Consider the following 18,927-nt stretch of genomic DNA (forward strand, 5'->3'; position numbering starts at 1 on the left):
CTGCTTCTGATAGGACTCTAATCCCAAAAATAGCAGACACCATTTATAATACAGTTGTACCTCTACTTATGTATCCCTCCGGATACGTAAACTTTGGGTTGCGAACACGGCAAACCCAGAAATGTATACTTCTGCATGCACAGACGCAGTCTGCGCAGAAGCGCTCTATCACTTAATTTGTGATTCTACACAGAAGCAGCACCTCTGGATACGGACTTTTCAGGTTGCGGACGGACCCCCGGAACAAATTAAGTTCATAGCTGGAGGGTCCACTGTATTGGGAGCGGGGGGGGGGGCGAATAGAGCACTCAAATAGATGTGTGTTAAGTAGACAGAGCCATCAAGCTTTGAAAAAAGGGTCAGTTGTATACAATTCTAACTACAATTACAATGGAAAAGTGATACAGGGCTTAGCACAAACATGCCATCTTGTGTGCTTTGGCATATATTGATCATAATTAGGCACATCTTATTTCCGTTTTAACCTACACTTATACACTAAAAGCACAAGACATTTACCCTTGAAAAGTTGTTAGAGCACTGTAGTGTTATGCATTTCACAGAGGTTTTGTGAGCACTGACTGATTTCACAGGTGCGGACAGTTTTCTTAGGTCATAATGGTATATCTTTCCACGAGAAGATCCAACCACCAAGGAAGTTCCTTCAGGCATGAATTCTACTGCAGTTAGAGGAGATTCTGCTACTAAAGTCTTTAGCTGCCTTTTTTGTGACGAAGAAACATGTTGAACACCCGAGAAGGGCGGGGGGGGGGGGGGAGAGAGAAAGGACAGCCACAATTTTATTTACAGTTTCCAAAAGAATAGTTATTTTTCATTAACTCTTCACTTAGCTATTGGCCAGGTTAGACTAAAAGGTAGTGTCTGGCCCAATATTACTCAGTGGGCTTCACGGCTAAGCTAAGACTTAAACCCAAAGCCAACACTATTATACCACACTGTAATTTTAGTTCTGCTTATTTCCCAATGTTATGTTTAAGTTAATACAATACATAAAACTACATTCTTCAAGCAGATACACACATTGCTAATGGATGTCCCCTTTCCTCAAACATGACAAGAATTCAAGTGTGTAGGTAGGAAGGAAACTGCTGCCAGTGTCAAACAGCTCCCTGTGGGACTGTCCCCCTTTCAAGTATCCTCTTGTTCTTTGGAGGAGTCAGGGCTCCCTCTGCTTTGGATGCCCAACTCTGGCAGGCCAAGGAAGGCAAGAGGAATACCCGCAATGAGGACATCCAGCCCAATGAAGAATTCTGGAGATCTTGAGAGCTTGCTCCCTTATTTGCAAACTTTGGTTGGTCCTACTAAAGGTATTGCTCAACAGTGGGTTTTGGCATTTTCCCTGTGGCTCATATACTGGCTCTGCAGATGCAATAAAGAGACTTTTGCAAACTACAACCATTAAAATGTCAAAATGTCTCAATTTTAGACACCTCTCATGAAAGGTGTGTGTACGAAATAAGAAAGCTTTCAAGTCAAGCAGAAGGACTCCATCAGTTTTAATACAAGCAATTCAGTAACTAAGACAACCACACACAAATTGCTTTCCACCATTAAGAAGCACACTCCAAATATTACTTTCACAAAACCAAACCTTGTGGCACGTTAAAAGTTCCACACCTAACCATTTTTGTGAAGAAATGCTAAATGTTCCAGTTGCCTCAATCAATTAAAAGGAGACCAAATCAAGCCTCAGTAGACTGGCTTTATTTTTATTTGTTTGTTGATCAGCAGTGCTTCACAAAATATATAATAGTATGCCATAAATTCCTTTTTATACCACTGAAAAGCACACAGAATTCGGTCAACAGATAATATTCTGACAAAGGTATACATACTTTTTACTTGTGGTGTCATAGAGAATGATTCTTTTATCCAGACCTACAGTTACAAGTAGCAGCTCACTGATGGGAGAAAAACAGATTTCATAGGCTGGAGCTTTATGAGCACTTTCGAAGTTATGATATGGGGCTTGACTGTTGACATCCCACAGAGTTACAGCCCCACTGTCGGAAACACTACCCAATAATGCTTTCTTAAAGGGGGAATATTTCAAGTGCCGAATGGGCTGAAAAAGAAAGAAAACACATTTGCATATGTTAAAAGTGATGGCATGCTTTGCCAATGCATACATTTAAACTACAGTACTTGTGTACATTTTTTTAAAAAAAACCTCTTTGCTAATTAGTTGGCAAGAGGCTGCATCACTGGAATCCTAGTACTAGCCTTACCTTCAAATGCAGCAATATCATCACTTACTTACACAACTTTTAGGTCTTTGCCATCCTTAACACCCAGTTACCGTAGGTGAAATCTGGCAATAAAGCCTAATCTATTGGGGGAGCAGGGAACTGGAGGGGGAAAACAGCACACCCCTGCTGCTCATTTTGTGGTACAGTGGCAGTTTCAGCACATTACAACAAAACAGTGAGTGACTGTCTTTGCAGCAGGAGCAGTCATAAAAATATATATAAAAAATGGGGCGAGCACAAAAGTATTTGTGAAAAAATCAGCCCCCAATTTTGATTCAACTCTATGAAGTACTCCTGCAGTGCAGCCCCCCACCACAAAAGAGATTGAATTTGACATGGTATCTAGTAGTGAGAAACAGAAAAAGTAACACCTAGAAACCCTTTAAGTGAGCATCAGCACCGATACATCTTTATTACAAGAACAGCCATTTCAGATGTTTAGTCAGCAAGACTGCCATCCAGGCCTCACTGGAGTGACATGCAATTAAAATTTAACAACTTTTCCAAGCTCGGCATTTTTGCAGTAACAATAGAAACTTGAATCCTGACAAAGTGCCAAGCTTTTTAAGTCTCAACCATTAAGAGTTTTCAAGAGTGGAGCTGTGATTCAACAAGATACTTTAGACCTGAAATTGATGGAATAATGGGCTTTAAGTTGTGTGCATTCTTTGTTACTGTTAAGACTTTAAATAACTGTCCTAATTTCAAATCCATGACAATCTACTTTCAAAAACAATCCTTATGGGTTCCTTAATGTATTAGGCTTTTAGCATGCTCTGAATATACATTTTAAAACAATGCAACACGCAAAAGGCACAGGCATATAGGCAATAATAAGAAAACTTTTATTTGCCTTTCCTCACTCCTCTCCCAAAAGCCCCTTTGATGTGGCCTTTGTAGCTAGGAAAATATGCATCTTTGAGGAATCTGCTGCAGCTTCTCTACATCCCCATGAAGGACTAACAAAGAAACATGTACCAACCAAGCCAGGTGATGACTATCAGGTATTTAAACTTCCAAAATAGATGTGAGAAAAAGAGAATGCCTGTTTAAGAAGTCTGTTTAAACAATATTTAGAACAGGCCCTCTCTTGAATTAGGGGCAGGGGAAAGCATTTGCCTCTCTCTTTCTTTTGTCCCACATGACAGTTAAGTAAAATAACTCACTCAGGAAAAGAAATGTGTAAATAGGTGGTAGTCAGAAAGAAATGAGATATTTTAATGCTTCTGACATTATCCCATACAAATAAAGGACTGCATTGTTTTCATTAGTGCTATATGGTTTATGTAATAGGCAATATTTAAACCCTGTTTTGCTATTCTACCATAAACCTATCCGACTTCACTGTAAATTACATTGCTCCCTATATTTTACATTAATATTCCTCAAGGTTTAAAGAGCAACCCAATCTTTCCTCAGCAGCATGTAGTGAAAAGCTACAAATGGCAAAGTAAATAGCAGGAAATAACAGTCAATGCAACTCAGCTGTAAGGTTTTCAGCATCTTATCACTGCAGCTCAGATCCTCATCCTCCTCCACCCCCCACCCCGCTTTCATTGCTTTGGTCTTTAACCCACGGCACGTTGTCCATCAATAACTGTCAGAGAGAGTTTCCCAAATAAGCCACACATAAAGCACAGCTATGACAACTTTATTAGCTCTGCAACGAGGTGGCTTTTTAAAAAAGAGCAAACTGACTATTAAGAAGAAGTTTGCATCAATATAACTGATGGATGATAACAATGAATCAAAAACAGAGCTTTTGAAAAGTTGGCTTTTGCTTCCAATGAATACAATGCTACCATTTGCAACCCTCAGTATGTGTGACACTTAACTTGTCCAACCTGCTAGAAATTCTAATAAGAAAACCCAAGCACATTCATTAAAAAATATATATTTTTATTGCTTTTCAACATCAGCACTGAAATGTGGCTATGACCAAGCTGTGCCAGCAATAAAACTATTCAAGGAGACAGCAAGGAGAAATGCAACCAGGCCCATGTTCACATTAATAGTTACTTGAGTTTTAAAATCTCAGATATTAACACTGCTATAAGCTGTTCTGAACCAATGGGAAAGAACAGGATGTAAGTAAATTTATTTACTTATTTATTTTTAAAATCAAGAATAGGAGTAAAGGTTTCACCCTTAAAGTCCTATTTCCTTGCAAGGACTTGCAAGTCTATCCCGACTCCGATAACCCACTTTGCCATGACACATAAGTTCAATCAGATGTGCAAGAGATGATCAAGAGGTTGTGCCACATGAAAAGACCCAGTTCCACAGCAATCCACTGTGTAGCATGGACAAAGGTTCTACGTCAGGGATAGAGGAACTGCTTGTACAGTATACTGCAGAAGTGGAAGGTTGGGGGGTGGGGTTGGGCAGCTCAAGTTCAATACACAAGTTTAGCATGGGCTTCCTGAAATGCCAACAGCCAAATGCTATGCCTTGTTACTCGGCGGGGAAAGTTTTACTACCAGGTAAGTGTGCATAGGTAGGGGACGCAGGTGGCGCTGTGGGTTAAAGCCTCAGCGCCTAGGGCTTGCTGATCGAAAGGTCGGCGGTTCGAATCCCTGCGGCGGGGTGCGCTCCCGCTGCTCGGTCCCAGCGCCTGCCAACCTAGCAGTTCGAAAGCACCTCCGGGTGCAAGTAGATAAATAGGGACCGCTTACCAGCGGGAAGGTAAACGGCGTTTCCGTGTGCGGCTCTGGCTCTGGCTCTGGCTCTGGCCAGAGCAGCGATGTCACGCTGGCCACGTGACCCGGAAGTGTCTCCGGACAGCGCTGGCCCCTGGCCTCTTAAGTGAGATGGGCGCACAACCCCAGAGTCTGTCAAGACTGGCCCGTACGGGCAGGGGTACCTTTACCTTTACCTTTAAGTGTGCATAGGATTGCAGCCCAAGTATGGAAGTTATTGGGGGTACAGAACAAATATCTGGTGGAGAGACAATTAGTTATAAATCTAATTGCAAATGGTTAGACCCAACCATCACTTGTATGAGACACTGCAACGGCACCATTGGAACCACATTCCACAGACACTTTACCTGACTGCTGCCAAAGCCAAATGGAGTGCTGGATAAATTCGTAGTAAGACTATGCAGGATAATTTCACCGCTCATAGACCCCGAAGCGATATAGCAATCATTCCAATTAAATGTTACAGAAGTTATTTCATCTTTGTGATCCTAAAGAAGATAAGAAAATGCAAATATTAGTCAGTTGTAATTGGTTTTCTTGTTTTTTAAAAAAAGTAGTTATCCTTTTAACCTCTCTTGTTCTGTCAGGTTTAAAGTAATACAAGTATTCAAGCCACACAGACTAATCCAGCTTTGTCTCTCTCACATTTTTAGGGCTTTACAAAGCAGCAGCTGACAATGGACCCAGCTAACTTCCATGTGTTTGGTTATATTCTATTCCAGAAGCCTATCAGTTAAAAAGTTCATATTTCGATTTGTAACTGGCTCAGTCTGCAAAGGTTGGTATCAAAAATTAAAAGACCCAGCAGGACTAAGACTCTGACCTGCACGTCTAAGGGGGAAAGGCACAACTTTGTACAATGGGAAGATGGGCTAATCCCACAAATGAATCCCCCACATCAAGAATTGAATTGTTTCAATTGATTTTAATCTAGCATGTCTATATTGTTGCCACCTGCTCTGGGACCTTCTGCTGCAGGTCGGGTATGAAATCCAACAGACTGACAACTCTGGCAATGAAAAGCCAGCACATCAGGCAAAGCCTAGCCTAATCCAATGTTCCCCCTAACATGCAACTCCTTCACATGGTAGAGTATTCAAACTTGCAATAGCTGAACAGTTTGAGGCCACTATCTGAAGGATCACCATCTCCCATATGATCAAGCCAAAAATCACCCAGAGATCTAATCTACCATCTGCCTACCCCTATTCTACAGTGATAGAAGTAGTGTTTTTAATAATAATGTATCCGAAGAAGACATTCATTCATACAGAGTTCATGTATTCAAAAGTTCCCCGGATTCAATATACACAAAATGCTATTCCAATATAGCACAGTTACATCAACTGTTTCTCCAACACATACAATTTTTGTTCAGCTATTTACCTAAGAACTGTCAGTCTTCCAGATAATCCTACATTTGCATACATATAAATGTCAAAGCATTATGTTTTCAGATAAAAGCTAGTTATTTAAGAGGAGCTTTATTGCCATTTGGCAACTATAAAGCTAGAAATCCTAAAATTAGCATTGAAACTAAATTCCATAATTATGGTGGCATAGGTACACAGGGATTATCAACAGATTAAAAGGATTAACTGATTAAAAAAACAGAAAACTGTAGAAAATCACATTCAGGTTTGTTAACCGGTACGAAGCCAGAGTTCCCCATTTCAAACACAACAGAAGACTGGCTTAATACAAGCAAGGAGCTTCGCACTGAAAGCAGCACACAACACGAGGGGCAAGAGAAGTGGACGGAGGGGAGTGTTCAGCCCCAACACTCATTGCCAACTTCACATAACATGGTTTCTGAAGACTCAAATAATCACTCAGAGATACAATGTAATAAAATGACAGCTTGAAAATATTCCTTATATAGCAACACAGTCCACAAAGTCTGCTGCCAGCACAGACACCTATGGTGATAGGAATTCAAAATTTTGAGTTGAAATTTGGGCTTTAAAGATCAGAACCCAAAGCTAGAGTGTTTGTTTTGAGGGGGGGGTATTTTTTTCAGAGTCATATTTAATAGACAAGTAGATAAAGCAGGAAGTGTTTTGTCTTACCTTAAGAGCTCGGTGAAGTTTTCTGAACTTTAAATCCCATATGTTTACAGTGCTATCCGCACCTCCACTTGCAATATACATTGAATTAGAACTCAAACTTATACAGGTTTGTTTTGCCTGGTTAGGGGGGGAATAAAAAGGGGGAAATCAACATAGTATCATTTGGGGGACCTTGCAATAAAGTAGGATATGTTATTGTTAAATGTGTATAGTTCTACTCATGGAATCCCTAACCAAACCCAGAGAAAGGTACAGTATTGAGGAAGCGAATTTCACCAATTCGTCTTTTCCCCTGTAGTCTCTAAAAAAATCAGTCCAGAATGTTGGGAGACCCTCTGGAAAAATGCGGAAGTGGGCATGACAATGGGAATCTAGAAAAACCACTTCCCATTTCCTCCAGCAGAAGCCTCTGCCTCCCATTCAAGAAATGGGCACTTTGTATTCAACCTGAGTTGGCAATCAAGGTCCATTAAAACCAATATTCTTATCCAGCTGTTTAATTTGGCAGGGTTCTAAAGCATGTGAGGAGGCTATGAATGTCGGGCAGGGTCTCCAATTCAGACATTTTGTGATAGGGATGAAACAGAGGCAGCGAGGCCAGTGAGCACAGACCCACTCTTCCCTCTGTGGGATTCATATTACCGTATTTTTCGCTCCATAAGGCGCACCGGACCATAGGGCGCACCTAGTTTTTAGAGGGGGAAATCAAGGGAAAAAATCTTATTTCCCCCCCATACCCTAAAAGCAGCTTACAGTCTGCGTGCTTTCCGAACGCAGCGCAAGTTCCTGCTGCGCTCCTTAGGCTTTGGGTTCCTTTTGCTGAAGCCAGGAGAGCAAGACTGGCTTTAGCTGAAGCCTCCAGAATGCAGCGGGAACTTGCCTTCTGAAGCCTCCAGAACGCAGCGGGAACTTGCGCTGCACTCGGAAGTCTTCAGGCGGCTATCCCTGAAGCCTGGAGAGCGAGAGGGGTCAGTGCGCGAAAGCAATGCGAAGCCTCTGGAGTGCGGAGGGAGCACTCCCTCTGCGCTTCGGAGGCTTAGCATTGCTATTGCTGAAGCCAAGGAGCCTGCATTCGCTCCATAGTACACACACACATTTCCCCTCAATTTTTGGAGGGGGGGAAGTGCGTCCTATAGAGCGAAAAATACGGTATGTTCAGGATTGAGTGCCTCAATGAAGTTTTGTTGTGCACGTCAATGAAATATAGAGCACTCTATAGCCCTGTTTCTTGTTGCCCCTTATGTGATTAATTCTACTGAAGGGTACAGCTGGGCCATGCCTTCTAGACTCCCCTACTGTGACTCCTTCCCATCACCCAGCCCTGCTGACCTCCATACGCTGGAGGGAAATGCCTGAAGCTGTGAGCCTGCAATACATGCCAAGGTGCCCTGTGCAATTCAGAACCCTGAATATGTGGCAGAGAAGTGACTGGGGGTGACCCAACTCTCCCCATGACTGTTGATCACGTGAATATTAATCAAGAGGTAAAAGGGCAAATACTCTTCATCAATTACTGGTTAGAGAAAATGAAATTAGAGGAAAGTGGTAAAGAGGAATTCACCATGTTTAGCTTGCATGTAATTTGCAAACAGCATGCTCCAAAAGCTAACATACATAAAAAACAGATTCTACAATATTCCTTTTATGATTTTCTTTATCCCCAAGGGTGAGCAAGTATTGGCAAGATGTTGGAACACGGACTTAAGCATCATGAGAATTAATATGCAGTTGCTTGTCTGCTTGCTCATTTAAGAGTGTATGCTACTTTGGGGTGGAGGGCGTGGGGAATTTGGGGTGGCCAATCAAAGAAGTTGCTTGCCTGAGGTAGTATGTATCGACTAGCCAATACTAAACTTAACACTGTTGAGGCATCACTCACTCCTTCCTCTGCACATTTCAAACTGTCTTCCAAGTTTTTCACATTGATACAAAGCTCCTTGCATTGAAAGCCCATGTTTGCATATAGGCACCTTTTAAAAACTTTTGTATAAAACTGAGATCATTGTACATGTGACAAAAAAGATCACAACTAACATAACAATCTGAAGAACACTGGTGAGTGTTGATTGCTTATTTAAAGCTTAGAGAGAGCATTTTATCAGTCTAAGGCCCTATGTCACCACAAACCAGAGGGCAGGAATGTTCTGTTGTTAATAATGGGCCGAGAACAGAAATTTATGTTCAGCAATGTATCAAAAGATCTCTCTCAAGACTCCCAGCCATGTTCATTAATGCATGTCTGGGTTTCATTAAAGTGGCTGCAATACAGCTAACAAAAGCCAATCAATACAAATACATTTTATGCACACCATATCACCTTATTCAGACACAACACTAAACAGTGATTTAACTTTATGAGAAACAGGTACAATGAGCCTCTTGTAATCCCTCTCTGGTACAGCTGTGTGGAATTTAGTATCTTTCACTTCCATTTTAGATTGACTGCAACTATCCATGATGTCCAAAGCCAGACAAACTGTGGCTAAGCTACAAGGCTGGTTTGTTTCAACTAAGCATAAGTGAGATTAGCCACAATTTGTTTAGGTTCAGCAGACAAGTTAAAAGGAAATTAATATGAAACACAAAAATCCTCCTCTTCGTCTTGCTGGCAAAGAGCCAAGGGGGAACTCAAGAGCCAATGTTCACTGCAGCTCCTCCATGTAATGCTAAAGCAGGCATCTCGGCCCTCCAGATGTTTTGGGACTACAATTTCCACCATCCCTGACCACTGGTCCTGTTAGCTAGGGATGATGAGAGTTGTAGATCCAAAACATCTGGAGGGCTGAGTTTGCCTATGCCTGTGCAAAAGCATGGTTTAGAACAGGGGGAGTGCTGTCTTGTGGTCCTCTGGATTACAACTTCCATCATCTCTCACCATTGGCAATGATGGCTGAGGCTGCTGAGAATTGGGGGTGCAACAACATCTGGAGAGTCACAGATTAGTCACCCCTGCATCCAAACAAATCCAGCCTTTGTGGTCCTCACTCAAAGTTGTTAGCAAGCTATATTCTTTTTAGAATGGCAAATAAAATTCTCTCACTTCTGATTTCTTCCCAGTTTCCAGCCCAGCCCCAGTGAATACCTGAAATACCATTTCCCCTTTTTATTAATTTCCAGATTTTGTTCAGACAACATGTAACCTGCTTGCAAGTTAGCAATGTGCACTTATAAAATTGCACTGCAATTTGGTCAATGAACATATGCACTCAGCAGCCTACAGGGGGAGTAAAAAGACATGTACCAAAGTCAGTTAGACTTTGGAAATCAGGAAGTCAGATGGTACAAAATGCAAGGCACAGTGAACTCAGTAAACAACAGAGTTGAGCATCCTTTTAACCCCATTAACACTGCACTTGTGGGGTTAGCATTCCAAATTGAAGCATACACAGAGGAATGTCAACTTTACTCAATTTTAAATTTGAGTAGCTTATTATAATACTGTATACAAATTACATGCACAAATGCTCTGGCCGAGGACTGTGTCATGTACGTTTGGTACAACTCCTTGGCTTGCACGAGTGTCAATTAAAGCTAGAGGCAGTAGGCAATATGGCTTGTTTTTCAACTGGAAGCATTCTCCATTAAGACAATGGGACCTTTTGAAGTATTTTTTTTTAGGATCACCCTGTGCTCCAGATGTATACTTATGTATAACTACATTTTTTAAAATCTGCTATTTTGAAAGAGGGAATAGCTGAAGTAACTGTAAGTCCTATCTGTGTCTATTCTGTCAATCCCATTGTGTTCAATGGGGTTTACTCCAAGGTAAAGGTGCACCTATCCACTGAACACAATGGGACTTGCTTCCAAGTAAACATGCAAAAAGTCACACTCCGAAGAAACAAGTCTGTTTTACTTACCCCTTCAGCTAGCTCAAAGAGTGGAACTGGTTTACCTTTACCATTTGAAATCACTATTTTATCACCAGCAGCAGAAGCAGTGACCAGAAAATTATCTGAAACAGGTGTCATGGAACATAGCAGAAAGTTTATATAGTAGCTGAAAAGGGAAAAGTATTAATCCAAGCCCCTTAAACAACATATGCTAGCATAAAATTCAAAACAGAAAAATGTTGATTCAAGTGTCTTTGTTAGTTTTTATATACTATGCAGTTTTGTTTAATGAAGAAAAGAAAGCAAAAATGGGAAAACATTCGTTTTGAGAGGATTTGTCCTTTCAAGAGATGAACTCCACGTTGCATCCATTTAACACAAGTTTATGATTTATAAAATACTCCTCCAACAGAGAAGTGCAACTTATTCCATGTCCAGTTTGTTCTACTTGCCCACAAATTCTATCCCCATTTCAAAGCAGTATTTGCTGCTAGTATTTTTGTGATAAAAAAGGTGTTTGCAAAAAGTAGTGATCCAATGCATTTTAAAGTTAGCTGTGTTAATACTAAGCAGTGGAATTGCCAACCACAGATTGGGCATCTGATATCTCCAGACCTTCAGCCCAAGATATTAACACTCAACTGAGTACACGTTCCACAAAATTACATCAAGACATTAAGCCAGAACCTGAACAGCAGCCTGTTGATGTAGAGAATGTTTATTTCTAACACCTCCCCCTCCATTTACATCCACCCACTTCAAACAAACACTATACAAGTGCAATAAAACCAAAGCAGATAAATACCCCTAAGTTTCAGTATCACACTGACTGCCACTGTTGAAGTCAGGATGGAATTCCTCCATATAAAATTTGCCAGCTGAAATCTGTACAGGGCTGTGGTGTTGTTGTTTTTTGCTTCCCTGTTTATTACAAGCCATCATCTGCTTGAGCTATACAGGTGTGCTTTAGAATACTCCCTTGCCCACAAACAAGTGATATGGGTTCCTTTACTTACATCTGCCCCATTCTGCAGCAACACAAATTACATTATAAACAGTTAAACTGCTTAAGATTTTCAGGTATTACCAATCCTTTATTTTAAACAATTGTCGCAAACAATGTGTCAAGGTGGCTTCTCAATGAAAGGTACGGCCTTTAAAAAAAAAAAAAAAACCTTCTATATGCCTAGGAACTTCTGCAGCCCACTACTTCAGGTGTGTACAAGGTAACTTTCATCTCTAACATTTAGCTGTCACTTTTAAGCAAAACAGAAAACGTCTAAGGAGATTTCCTTACTTAGCGCCATAGTACATTAGTACATTGCTTTCCATGCGCTGAAGCTTGTCTAACTCAACACAGGATGACAAGCTGCTGTACCGTTGATCCTGAACAGCCAACAAGATCTACTTAATGGCTCAGACATCCCAAAGTAACTAAAGCCTTCAGCAATTAGAGGAACAGATGAATTCAAAGCAGCTTCTGCTGTGCTGAATGGCACCTACACACTGCAGGGCGGGGGGAGAAGCAAGAAGATCTAAGTTATTGGGTGACAGCTCTGGAAAAGCACAAGACTCCCTGACACAGAACACAGACTTATCAAAAATGGTATGTACTAGTGTCCCTTCTCAATGATACTATTTATTCTGGGAGATTTTCCTTTGTATGACAGTTGTCAACGCAAGGAAAATTCAAGACCTAGAAAAATTAACACTTCAGTTATCATCACTGATTTTCTAACATGCCTTTCACTATATGGTCCCAGGTCAAGTTACAACAGTTTTAAAATACAGTATTGACATAGTAAAGGTAAAGGTACCCCTGCCCGTACGGGCCAGTCTTGCCAGACTCTAGGGTTGTGCGCTCATCTCACTCTATAGGCCGGGAGCCAGCGCTGTCCGCAGACACTTCTGGGTCACGTGGCCAGCGTGACAAGTTGCATCTGGCGAGCCAGTGCAGCATACGGAACGCCGTTTACCTTCCCGCTGGTAAGCGGTCCCTATTTATCTACTTGCACCCGGAGGTGCTTTCGAACTGCTAGGTTGGCAGGCGTGGGACCGAACGACGGGAGCGCACCCCGCCGTGGGGATTCGAACTGCCAACCATGCAATCGGCAAGTCCTAGGCGCTGAGGTTTTACCCACAGCGCCACCCGCGTCCCTACAGTATTGACATAAGTTACACCAAATTACAATCAAGAGGGTATTTTTTACTAAATTCTTTTTCAATAGAAATTACACTGCTAAATTTACTGTAACATCCAAAACCTACCTTCTTACAAACAGAAACATGTTGTGAATGAATAAGAAAGCCAAGCATTATCCAATCAAACCATTCTTGTGCTTGCCTGTATATAGCCCCATCTGCACTATCCCCTGACATCATTCTAATGATAAACAGGGCAGGTAAGGCTCCCTCAAACATCCAAGCAAGCATCTTCTAAGATGTACCCAATCAAATGTGCATGGTCAGAAAGATGTCTATGATACAGAAAAGAATGGAGTAGCTGGTATGAAAACTCACTATCCCTACCTAGGAAGCAGAGGACATTTAGCTACAATGAACTACTGAATCAGGCATTTTGTATGAACAGCTGAACACCACCATTAATAAGGGCTGGTTCACAAATGCAAGTGAAATCACTTGATTTCTTATCATTTGGGGTAACTTTTAGCTGAACTAAGCTTTTGTTTCTATTAGATGTATATCCTCATCTGGTAAACGGGTTCAGAACGGCTTACAGCATTTTCTAAATGTTAACAGCTCTGTTCCCAAAGGGCTCACAATCTAAAGAAATCTAACGGTTTGGAGGATAAAAGAGGTCAAATAAAATATAAATGACACTGTAGGCATAGCATATATTTTCTAAAAAGCAAACAGAACCATAAATAACCAATCCAATAAGCCACCCAGAAAACAGCACTTTTTTGCAGTCTCCTGCCAAATGCCTAATCAATGAAATGATACTGCATTAAGTAAACTGGCTAATGCATAGACTTTAGTCCCAGTTCCTCTGGGGCTCTGCCCAGCAGGGAAATGATTCCTCACTCTGTTCTTGGATGAAGAAAATAAAAATTCCTTAGGGTTAAGACATGACAGCCAGTGTGGTGCAGTGGTTATAGAGCGTTGGACTATGACCTGGAGACTCAGGTTCAAATCCCCACTCAGCCATGAAGCTCACTAGGTGACCTTGAGCCAGTCATTGCCTCTCATCCCAACCCACCTCACAGGGTTGTTGTGGGGATTAAACAAGGAAGTGGAGAACAACATACACCACCTTAAGCTCCTGGGGGGGGAGTGGATAAAAATACAAAAAAGAAAGGTAATCCAAGCACCAAAGTATTTCAAGCAATGAGGCAATATGGAAATTCTGTGGCTTGGACAGGTGGCTTGTATACTTGTGGCTCATATACACATTGTGATCGTGCAACAGTGGGACAGCACTATGGGCACAATGACATGCCAGAGCTTCTGGCCCATAAATGAAGCACCACACATGCTCATCTATACTTGGAACGCTATAAAACCACAATAAGGAACTGCATTTGCAAAAATGGAACATCGGCCAACTAAAATAAGGGGGGAGCCTCTGGACATATGCAGCTTCACTTCCACACAAAAAGGTAAAGGACCCCTGACCATTAAGTGCAGTCGCAGACGACTCTGGGGTTGCGGTGGGGCCCTCATATTACAGAGAATGGCCATATCTAGCACATCTGGAGAAAAAGCCCTGGCACTGCTTATTTCCTCATCTTATATCCCTCCTGGAAAGAAGAAACAAATATGCATACTGCCTCAAGAACAAAGACTGTGTAAGGACACTGCATACTCCTCCTTATTAGAGAAGTCAGGGATTGAACCTGGGACCTTCTATACACAAAGCACATGTTCTACCACAGTCTTTCCCTTGAACAGTAGAGAAACAATGCAGCACTAATGGCAGCTGCTTCTAGGGGTTGAGAACGAGAATATGTACACATATATAACCGTTCCTCCTCTGTGTCCTGGAGGAGAGGCATGAAGAGGAACACAAGGCGAGGTATTTATAGCCACCTGTATCCAAGTGAAATCACAAGGAGGAAGATAGTTTAAACCAGGGGTCAGCAACCTAAGGCCCATGGGCCAGAAGCAGCCTGCGGAGGTCGTTTTACCGGCCCCCGAGCCGTCCCCGCCCACTCTCACGCTGCACTAAACTGGCACCACACGCCGCATGGACTCGCTTCCGCGGCGCCGAAAATCGCATCTGCACACATCATGTCTGTGCAGACGCAGAAAAACGCGGGCACACGCGCAATCCGGCCCACAGAGGGATCTCCGCGGGACCAATCCGGCCCAGGCAAGATAAACCTTGCTGACCCCTGGTTTAAACTAAGCTGTTATTGAAGCAAATTGCCAAGGCAGTCTGTAAGAAGTAAACCAAGTATATTCAAATGGAACATACACCTTTGAAATGCATCCCATATCCATACTCTGATAAATTCAGCTTTTGCTCTTGAGCACATTTGTTCTCGCATATGCTTGTTCACTCTCTCCAAAGGCCAGGGGTATTTGGAATTTTAAAGAACAGAGATGACTTATTATTCATATTCTTTCAGTTGTTACAGCTCAGATGCTATTTAACGGATGATAGTTTATGAATGTGGATGCCCAAAATCCATGTAGATGCTGCTACTATAGGTCATTAATTATATCAATTAAATCTCATTAGCGCTGCAAATGTATCTGTGGCTTGTTTGTTTTTATTAAAGCACAGCTCACTGGCCCCAGAGACAAAACTAAAAATTGCCACTAAACAATGAGTGCTATAGCTCTAGATGTTGTGCCTTATGAAGTGGCAAAGGATACTGTTGCTGCCCCAGCATACAGAGCTAACTGGGTGTGATGAAGTATGGGGACTGAACTGTTCCACTACAGTTATGGATGACGCGTCCCATATTTTAACATCATCATCTCCCGATGAAGCAAATCGGATGCTTTCCTGCATGGCTGCACCTGTAAGCAGAAAGAAGAAAATGCAGGTGAGATTGGTCATACCTATTGAAAATTATTCTAAATGACAAAATATTCTTTGTTATAATTGGCAGAAGTGTAAAGCTAGGCAGGTTAATACAGTAAGTTATGGAAAACATTTGAAGCCCAGATATTTCCTGTTGGTGCTGCCTTATGTTCACAGCTAATTGTTTGAAAATGATCAGATCAATTATGAAAATAAATACCTGTTTTGAAGTTCCATGTGAGACAAAATATAAAGCCAAAAGCCATTAAAATCATATGTTGAGATGCATTCTGAATTATGAACATTCCAGGATTTATTTACTCAAGTATTTATTATTATTTACAGCATTTATACCCACCTTTCAGGCAAACAGACTCTCAGAGCAGCTTACAAAATCAGTTCTAAGGCAGGCCCTGTCCTCAGTCATACAATCTAAAAAGACACAACACATGAGGAAAAAGGAATGGGAGAGGAGAGAAGAGAAGAGAAGAGAAGAGAAGAGCAAGCTCTTAAATATTGCTATCATTAAAGCTTCAGCCAAGGTCAATGCTAGTTCTGGCTGCCTTATTTATTTAGTTTCTATTCTCCTCTTTACCACCAATGACCTTGGATGGTTTACATTTAAAAAAACACTACAAAACACAACATGAGAAATTAAAAAGAACTAAAATCCATACCAGAATGGGCAGCTGTGGCAGTTACCAAAAACAAGTGCACCCAAAAGCCTTGATGAAGAGGTATGTCTTCATCTGACAGTGAACTCTATTCAAAAATGTAGGTGCCCTGCTAAATTTATGATAGAAGAGTTCCATAGCTGGGGTACCACTATAGAAACAGACCTGTCACGAGCCACAGCCCAGTGTAGCACAGCTACTGCAGGATATATACTGAAGGGTATCTTATGTGGATCTTTCCTGTATCAATCTAATTTCCACACTGTTAAATCTGTGTTTCAGTAAAAACAATGAATTGCCAATTTCCAACAATAATTATTCAGGACAAGCCTGGAAAAAAATATGTTGGCAAATGACATTTGAATTCTGATGCCTGTCCCACTAAATTGTAAGGCAGCAGACAAGTTCAGAAAGAAAATCCAGAAATTATCTGCTCCGCATGCACCTTATTATAGAATTTCTACCCGCTTGTATTGATTAAACAGATTCAAAGGAGCTTACAAATAACTTTTTTAATTGCATCAATACACAGTAAAAACAACCCAACATTTACTAAAACCAGTATATAGTAAGAATAAGAACTTCAGTTGAAAAGCATTAAACTGCTGTTGACATCCACCTTACATCAGGTGATATTAGGTCCCAAGGCACCAGCTGAAGACCAACAGCCTAGAGTTTATACATAGGGGTAGGAGCATTTATGAAGTTGCCATCGAATTGCTACTTACCACCAGTTAACAGATAATGGGAAATTGGTGTGTGGGTGTCCACATTCAATATGAGACTACAAATGCCCCTCCATTCACAAATGTGATTTTTGTGCGACAAAAAAATTGGATGGAGCAACACTTACGCTGCTGATGGGGGACAAGCTGCAATGAACCTGCTTCCAACCTGCCTGCCTAGCTAGCTTCTCGCTCAGGGTCAAGCATTCAGTGGCAGTAACCTAGTTTATCCATTTGCCATAAGCAGGAGGGGAGAGTGCAGTTGAACTCAGGCCCTGCTTTCAGGCTTCCCATAAGCATCTGAACCGCCACTGTGACAGCAAGATGCTGAAGTAGACAGGCCTTGGGCCTGATCCACCAAGGCTTTTTCTTATGCTAAGGAACAATTTGATTGATAGCCTATGCCCTTTTAAAAGTGTTGGGGAGGTTATGGGGTTGTTGTTTAACCATTTTGATTATGTACTTTGTGGTTTTATATTCTGATTTCATCCTGTGAACCGCCCTGAAACCTGCAGGTACATATAGGGCAGTATACATTGGCTTTGTAAGAGACACTGTGGCAGTTCAAGAGCCGCTTCTGGTTACAGTGGTACCTTGGGTTAAGAACTTAATTCATTCTGGAGGTCTGTTCTTAACCTGAAACTGTTCTTAACCTGAAGCACCACTTTAGCTAATGGGGCCTCCACTGCTGCCGCACCACCGGAGCACAATTTCTGTTCTCATCCTGAAGCAAAGTTCTTAACCTGAGGTACTATTTCTGGGTTAGCGGAGTCTGTAACCTGAAGCATATGTAACCTGAGGCAGTGGCGTAGCGTGGGGGGTGCAGGGGGGGCCGGCCGCACCGGGCGCAACATCTGGGGTTAGGGCAAATCCACAGGTTAGGGGGCACAAATGCACGGGTTAGGGGGCGCAAATTACTTGCCTTGCCCCGGGTGCTGACAACCCACGCTACGCCACTGACCTGAGGTACTACTGTACTTCCAAGGGCAGCAACCTGGGGCAAAGGAGAAGCGGCGGAGAAGGAGGAGGGCCAGACACTCCCACCCGGTGGCTCCCACCTCTCACTGGGGGCAGATAAAGCTGTTCCAGGTGGGTCAACCAGTTCAAAGGACAAAAGGTCCCTACACCCCTCAAGGCAAAACAAGCGCCCAATCCCAGCCAATCAGGGGCCTCTATGTCCCAACAGGTGTCAAATCGCCGCCGAGGACCAGAGGGAGAACTCCGCCAGCTGTCAGTTAACCCGCCAGGGACCGCCCCCTCCACCCAAACCCCCAAAATAACAGACACCCCCCCCGCCTCTCCTTCCTCACCTCCCCGCTCGGCCGGGACGCCCCGCGTTAAGTCTTTCTTTCTACCCCATGCGACTCATTTCCCCGGTCGCTGGGCAGAAGAAGAGCCCCAAACTTTCGAAGCAGCAGCCGCCGCTTTCGGTTTTCTTTATCTCGTGAGGCAAAACGGGGCCGCTAGAAGCGCAGCTTCCGCGCTCCTTACAACTTAGCGGCCCGTCCCAACATCCACCGCGGGACTGGGCTCACTACCCCCCCCTCCTCCTCCGCCGGTCAGCGAATTTCGTTTACGGCAGCCGAGGGAGGACAAAAGAGAGAAGGAGCCGCGTTCGCGTTGCCTGGTTGAAGGGGAGAGGAGGGAGGGGAGAGAGGGAG

The 18,927-nt window shown here is 42.5% G+C and overlaps 1 protein-coding gene across 2 annotated transcripts in view; it reads right to left on the minus strand.

Annotated features, from left to right (window-relative positions):
• NEDD1 (NEDD1 gamma-tubulin ring complex targeting factor) overlaps nt 1–18,815 on the minus strand; it is a 30,261-nt gene extending 11,446 nt beyond the window's left edge. Inside the window, exons 1-8 of one of the 2 annotated variants that reach the window (XM_079991910.1) lie at nt 18,577–18,815; nt 16,226–16,299; nt 15,717–15,863; nt 10,902–10,996; nt 7,042–7,158; nt 5,320–5,460; nt 1,857–2,086; nt 520–721 (exon numbers count right to left, since the gene is read on the minus strand). In XM_079991910.1, coding sequence (XP_079848036.1) covers nt 520–721; nt 1,857–2,086; nt 5,320–5,460; nt 7,042–7,158; nt 10,902–10,996; nt 15,717–15,855 — 924 coding nt within the window. In that variant the 5' untranslated portion in view covers nt 15,856–15,863; nt 16,226–16,299; nt 18,577–18,815. The remainder of the gene's footprint in view (nt 1–519; nt 722–1,856; nt 2,087–5,319; nt 5,461–7,041; nt 7,159–10,901; nt 10,997–15,716; nt 15,864–16,225; nt 16,300–18,576) is intronic. The other variant, XM_079991911.1, reaches the window with a different exon arrangement.
• Nucleotides 18,816–18,927: the final 112 nt, after the last annotated feature.

This window comes from Podarcis cretensis (genome assembly GCF_951804945.1).
Source record: "Podarcis cretensis genome assembly, chromosome: 10".
NCBI classification, from domain to species: Eukaryota; Metazoa; Chordata; class Lepidosauria; order Squamata; family Lacertidae; genus Podarcis; species Podarcis cretensis.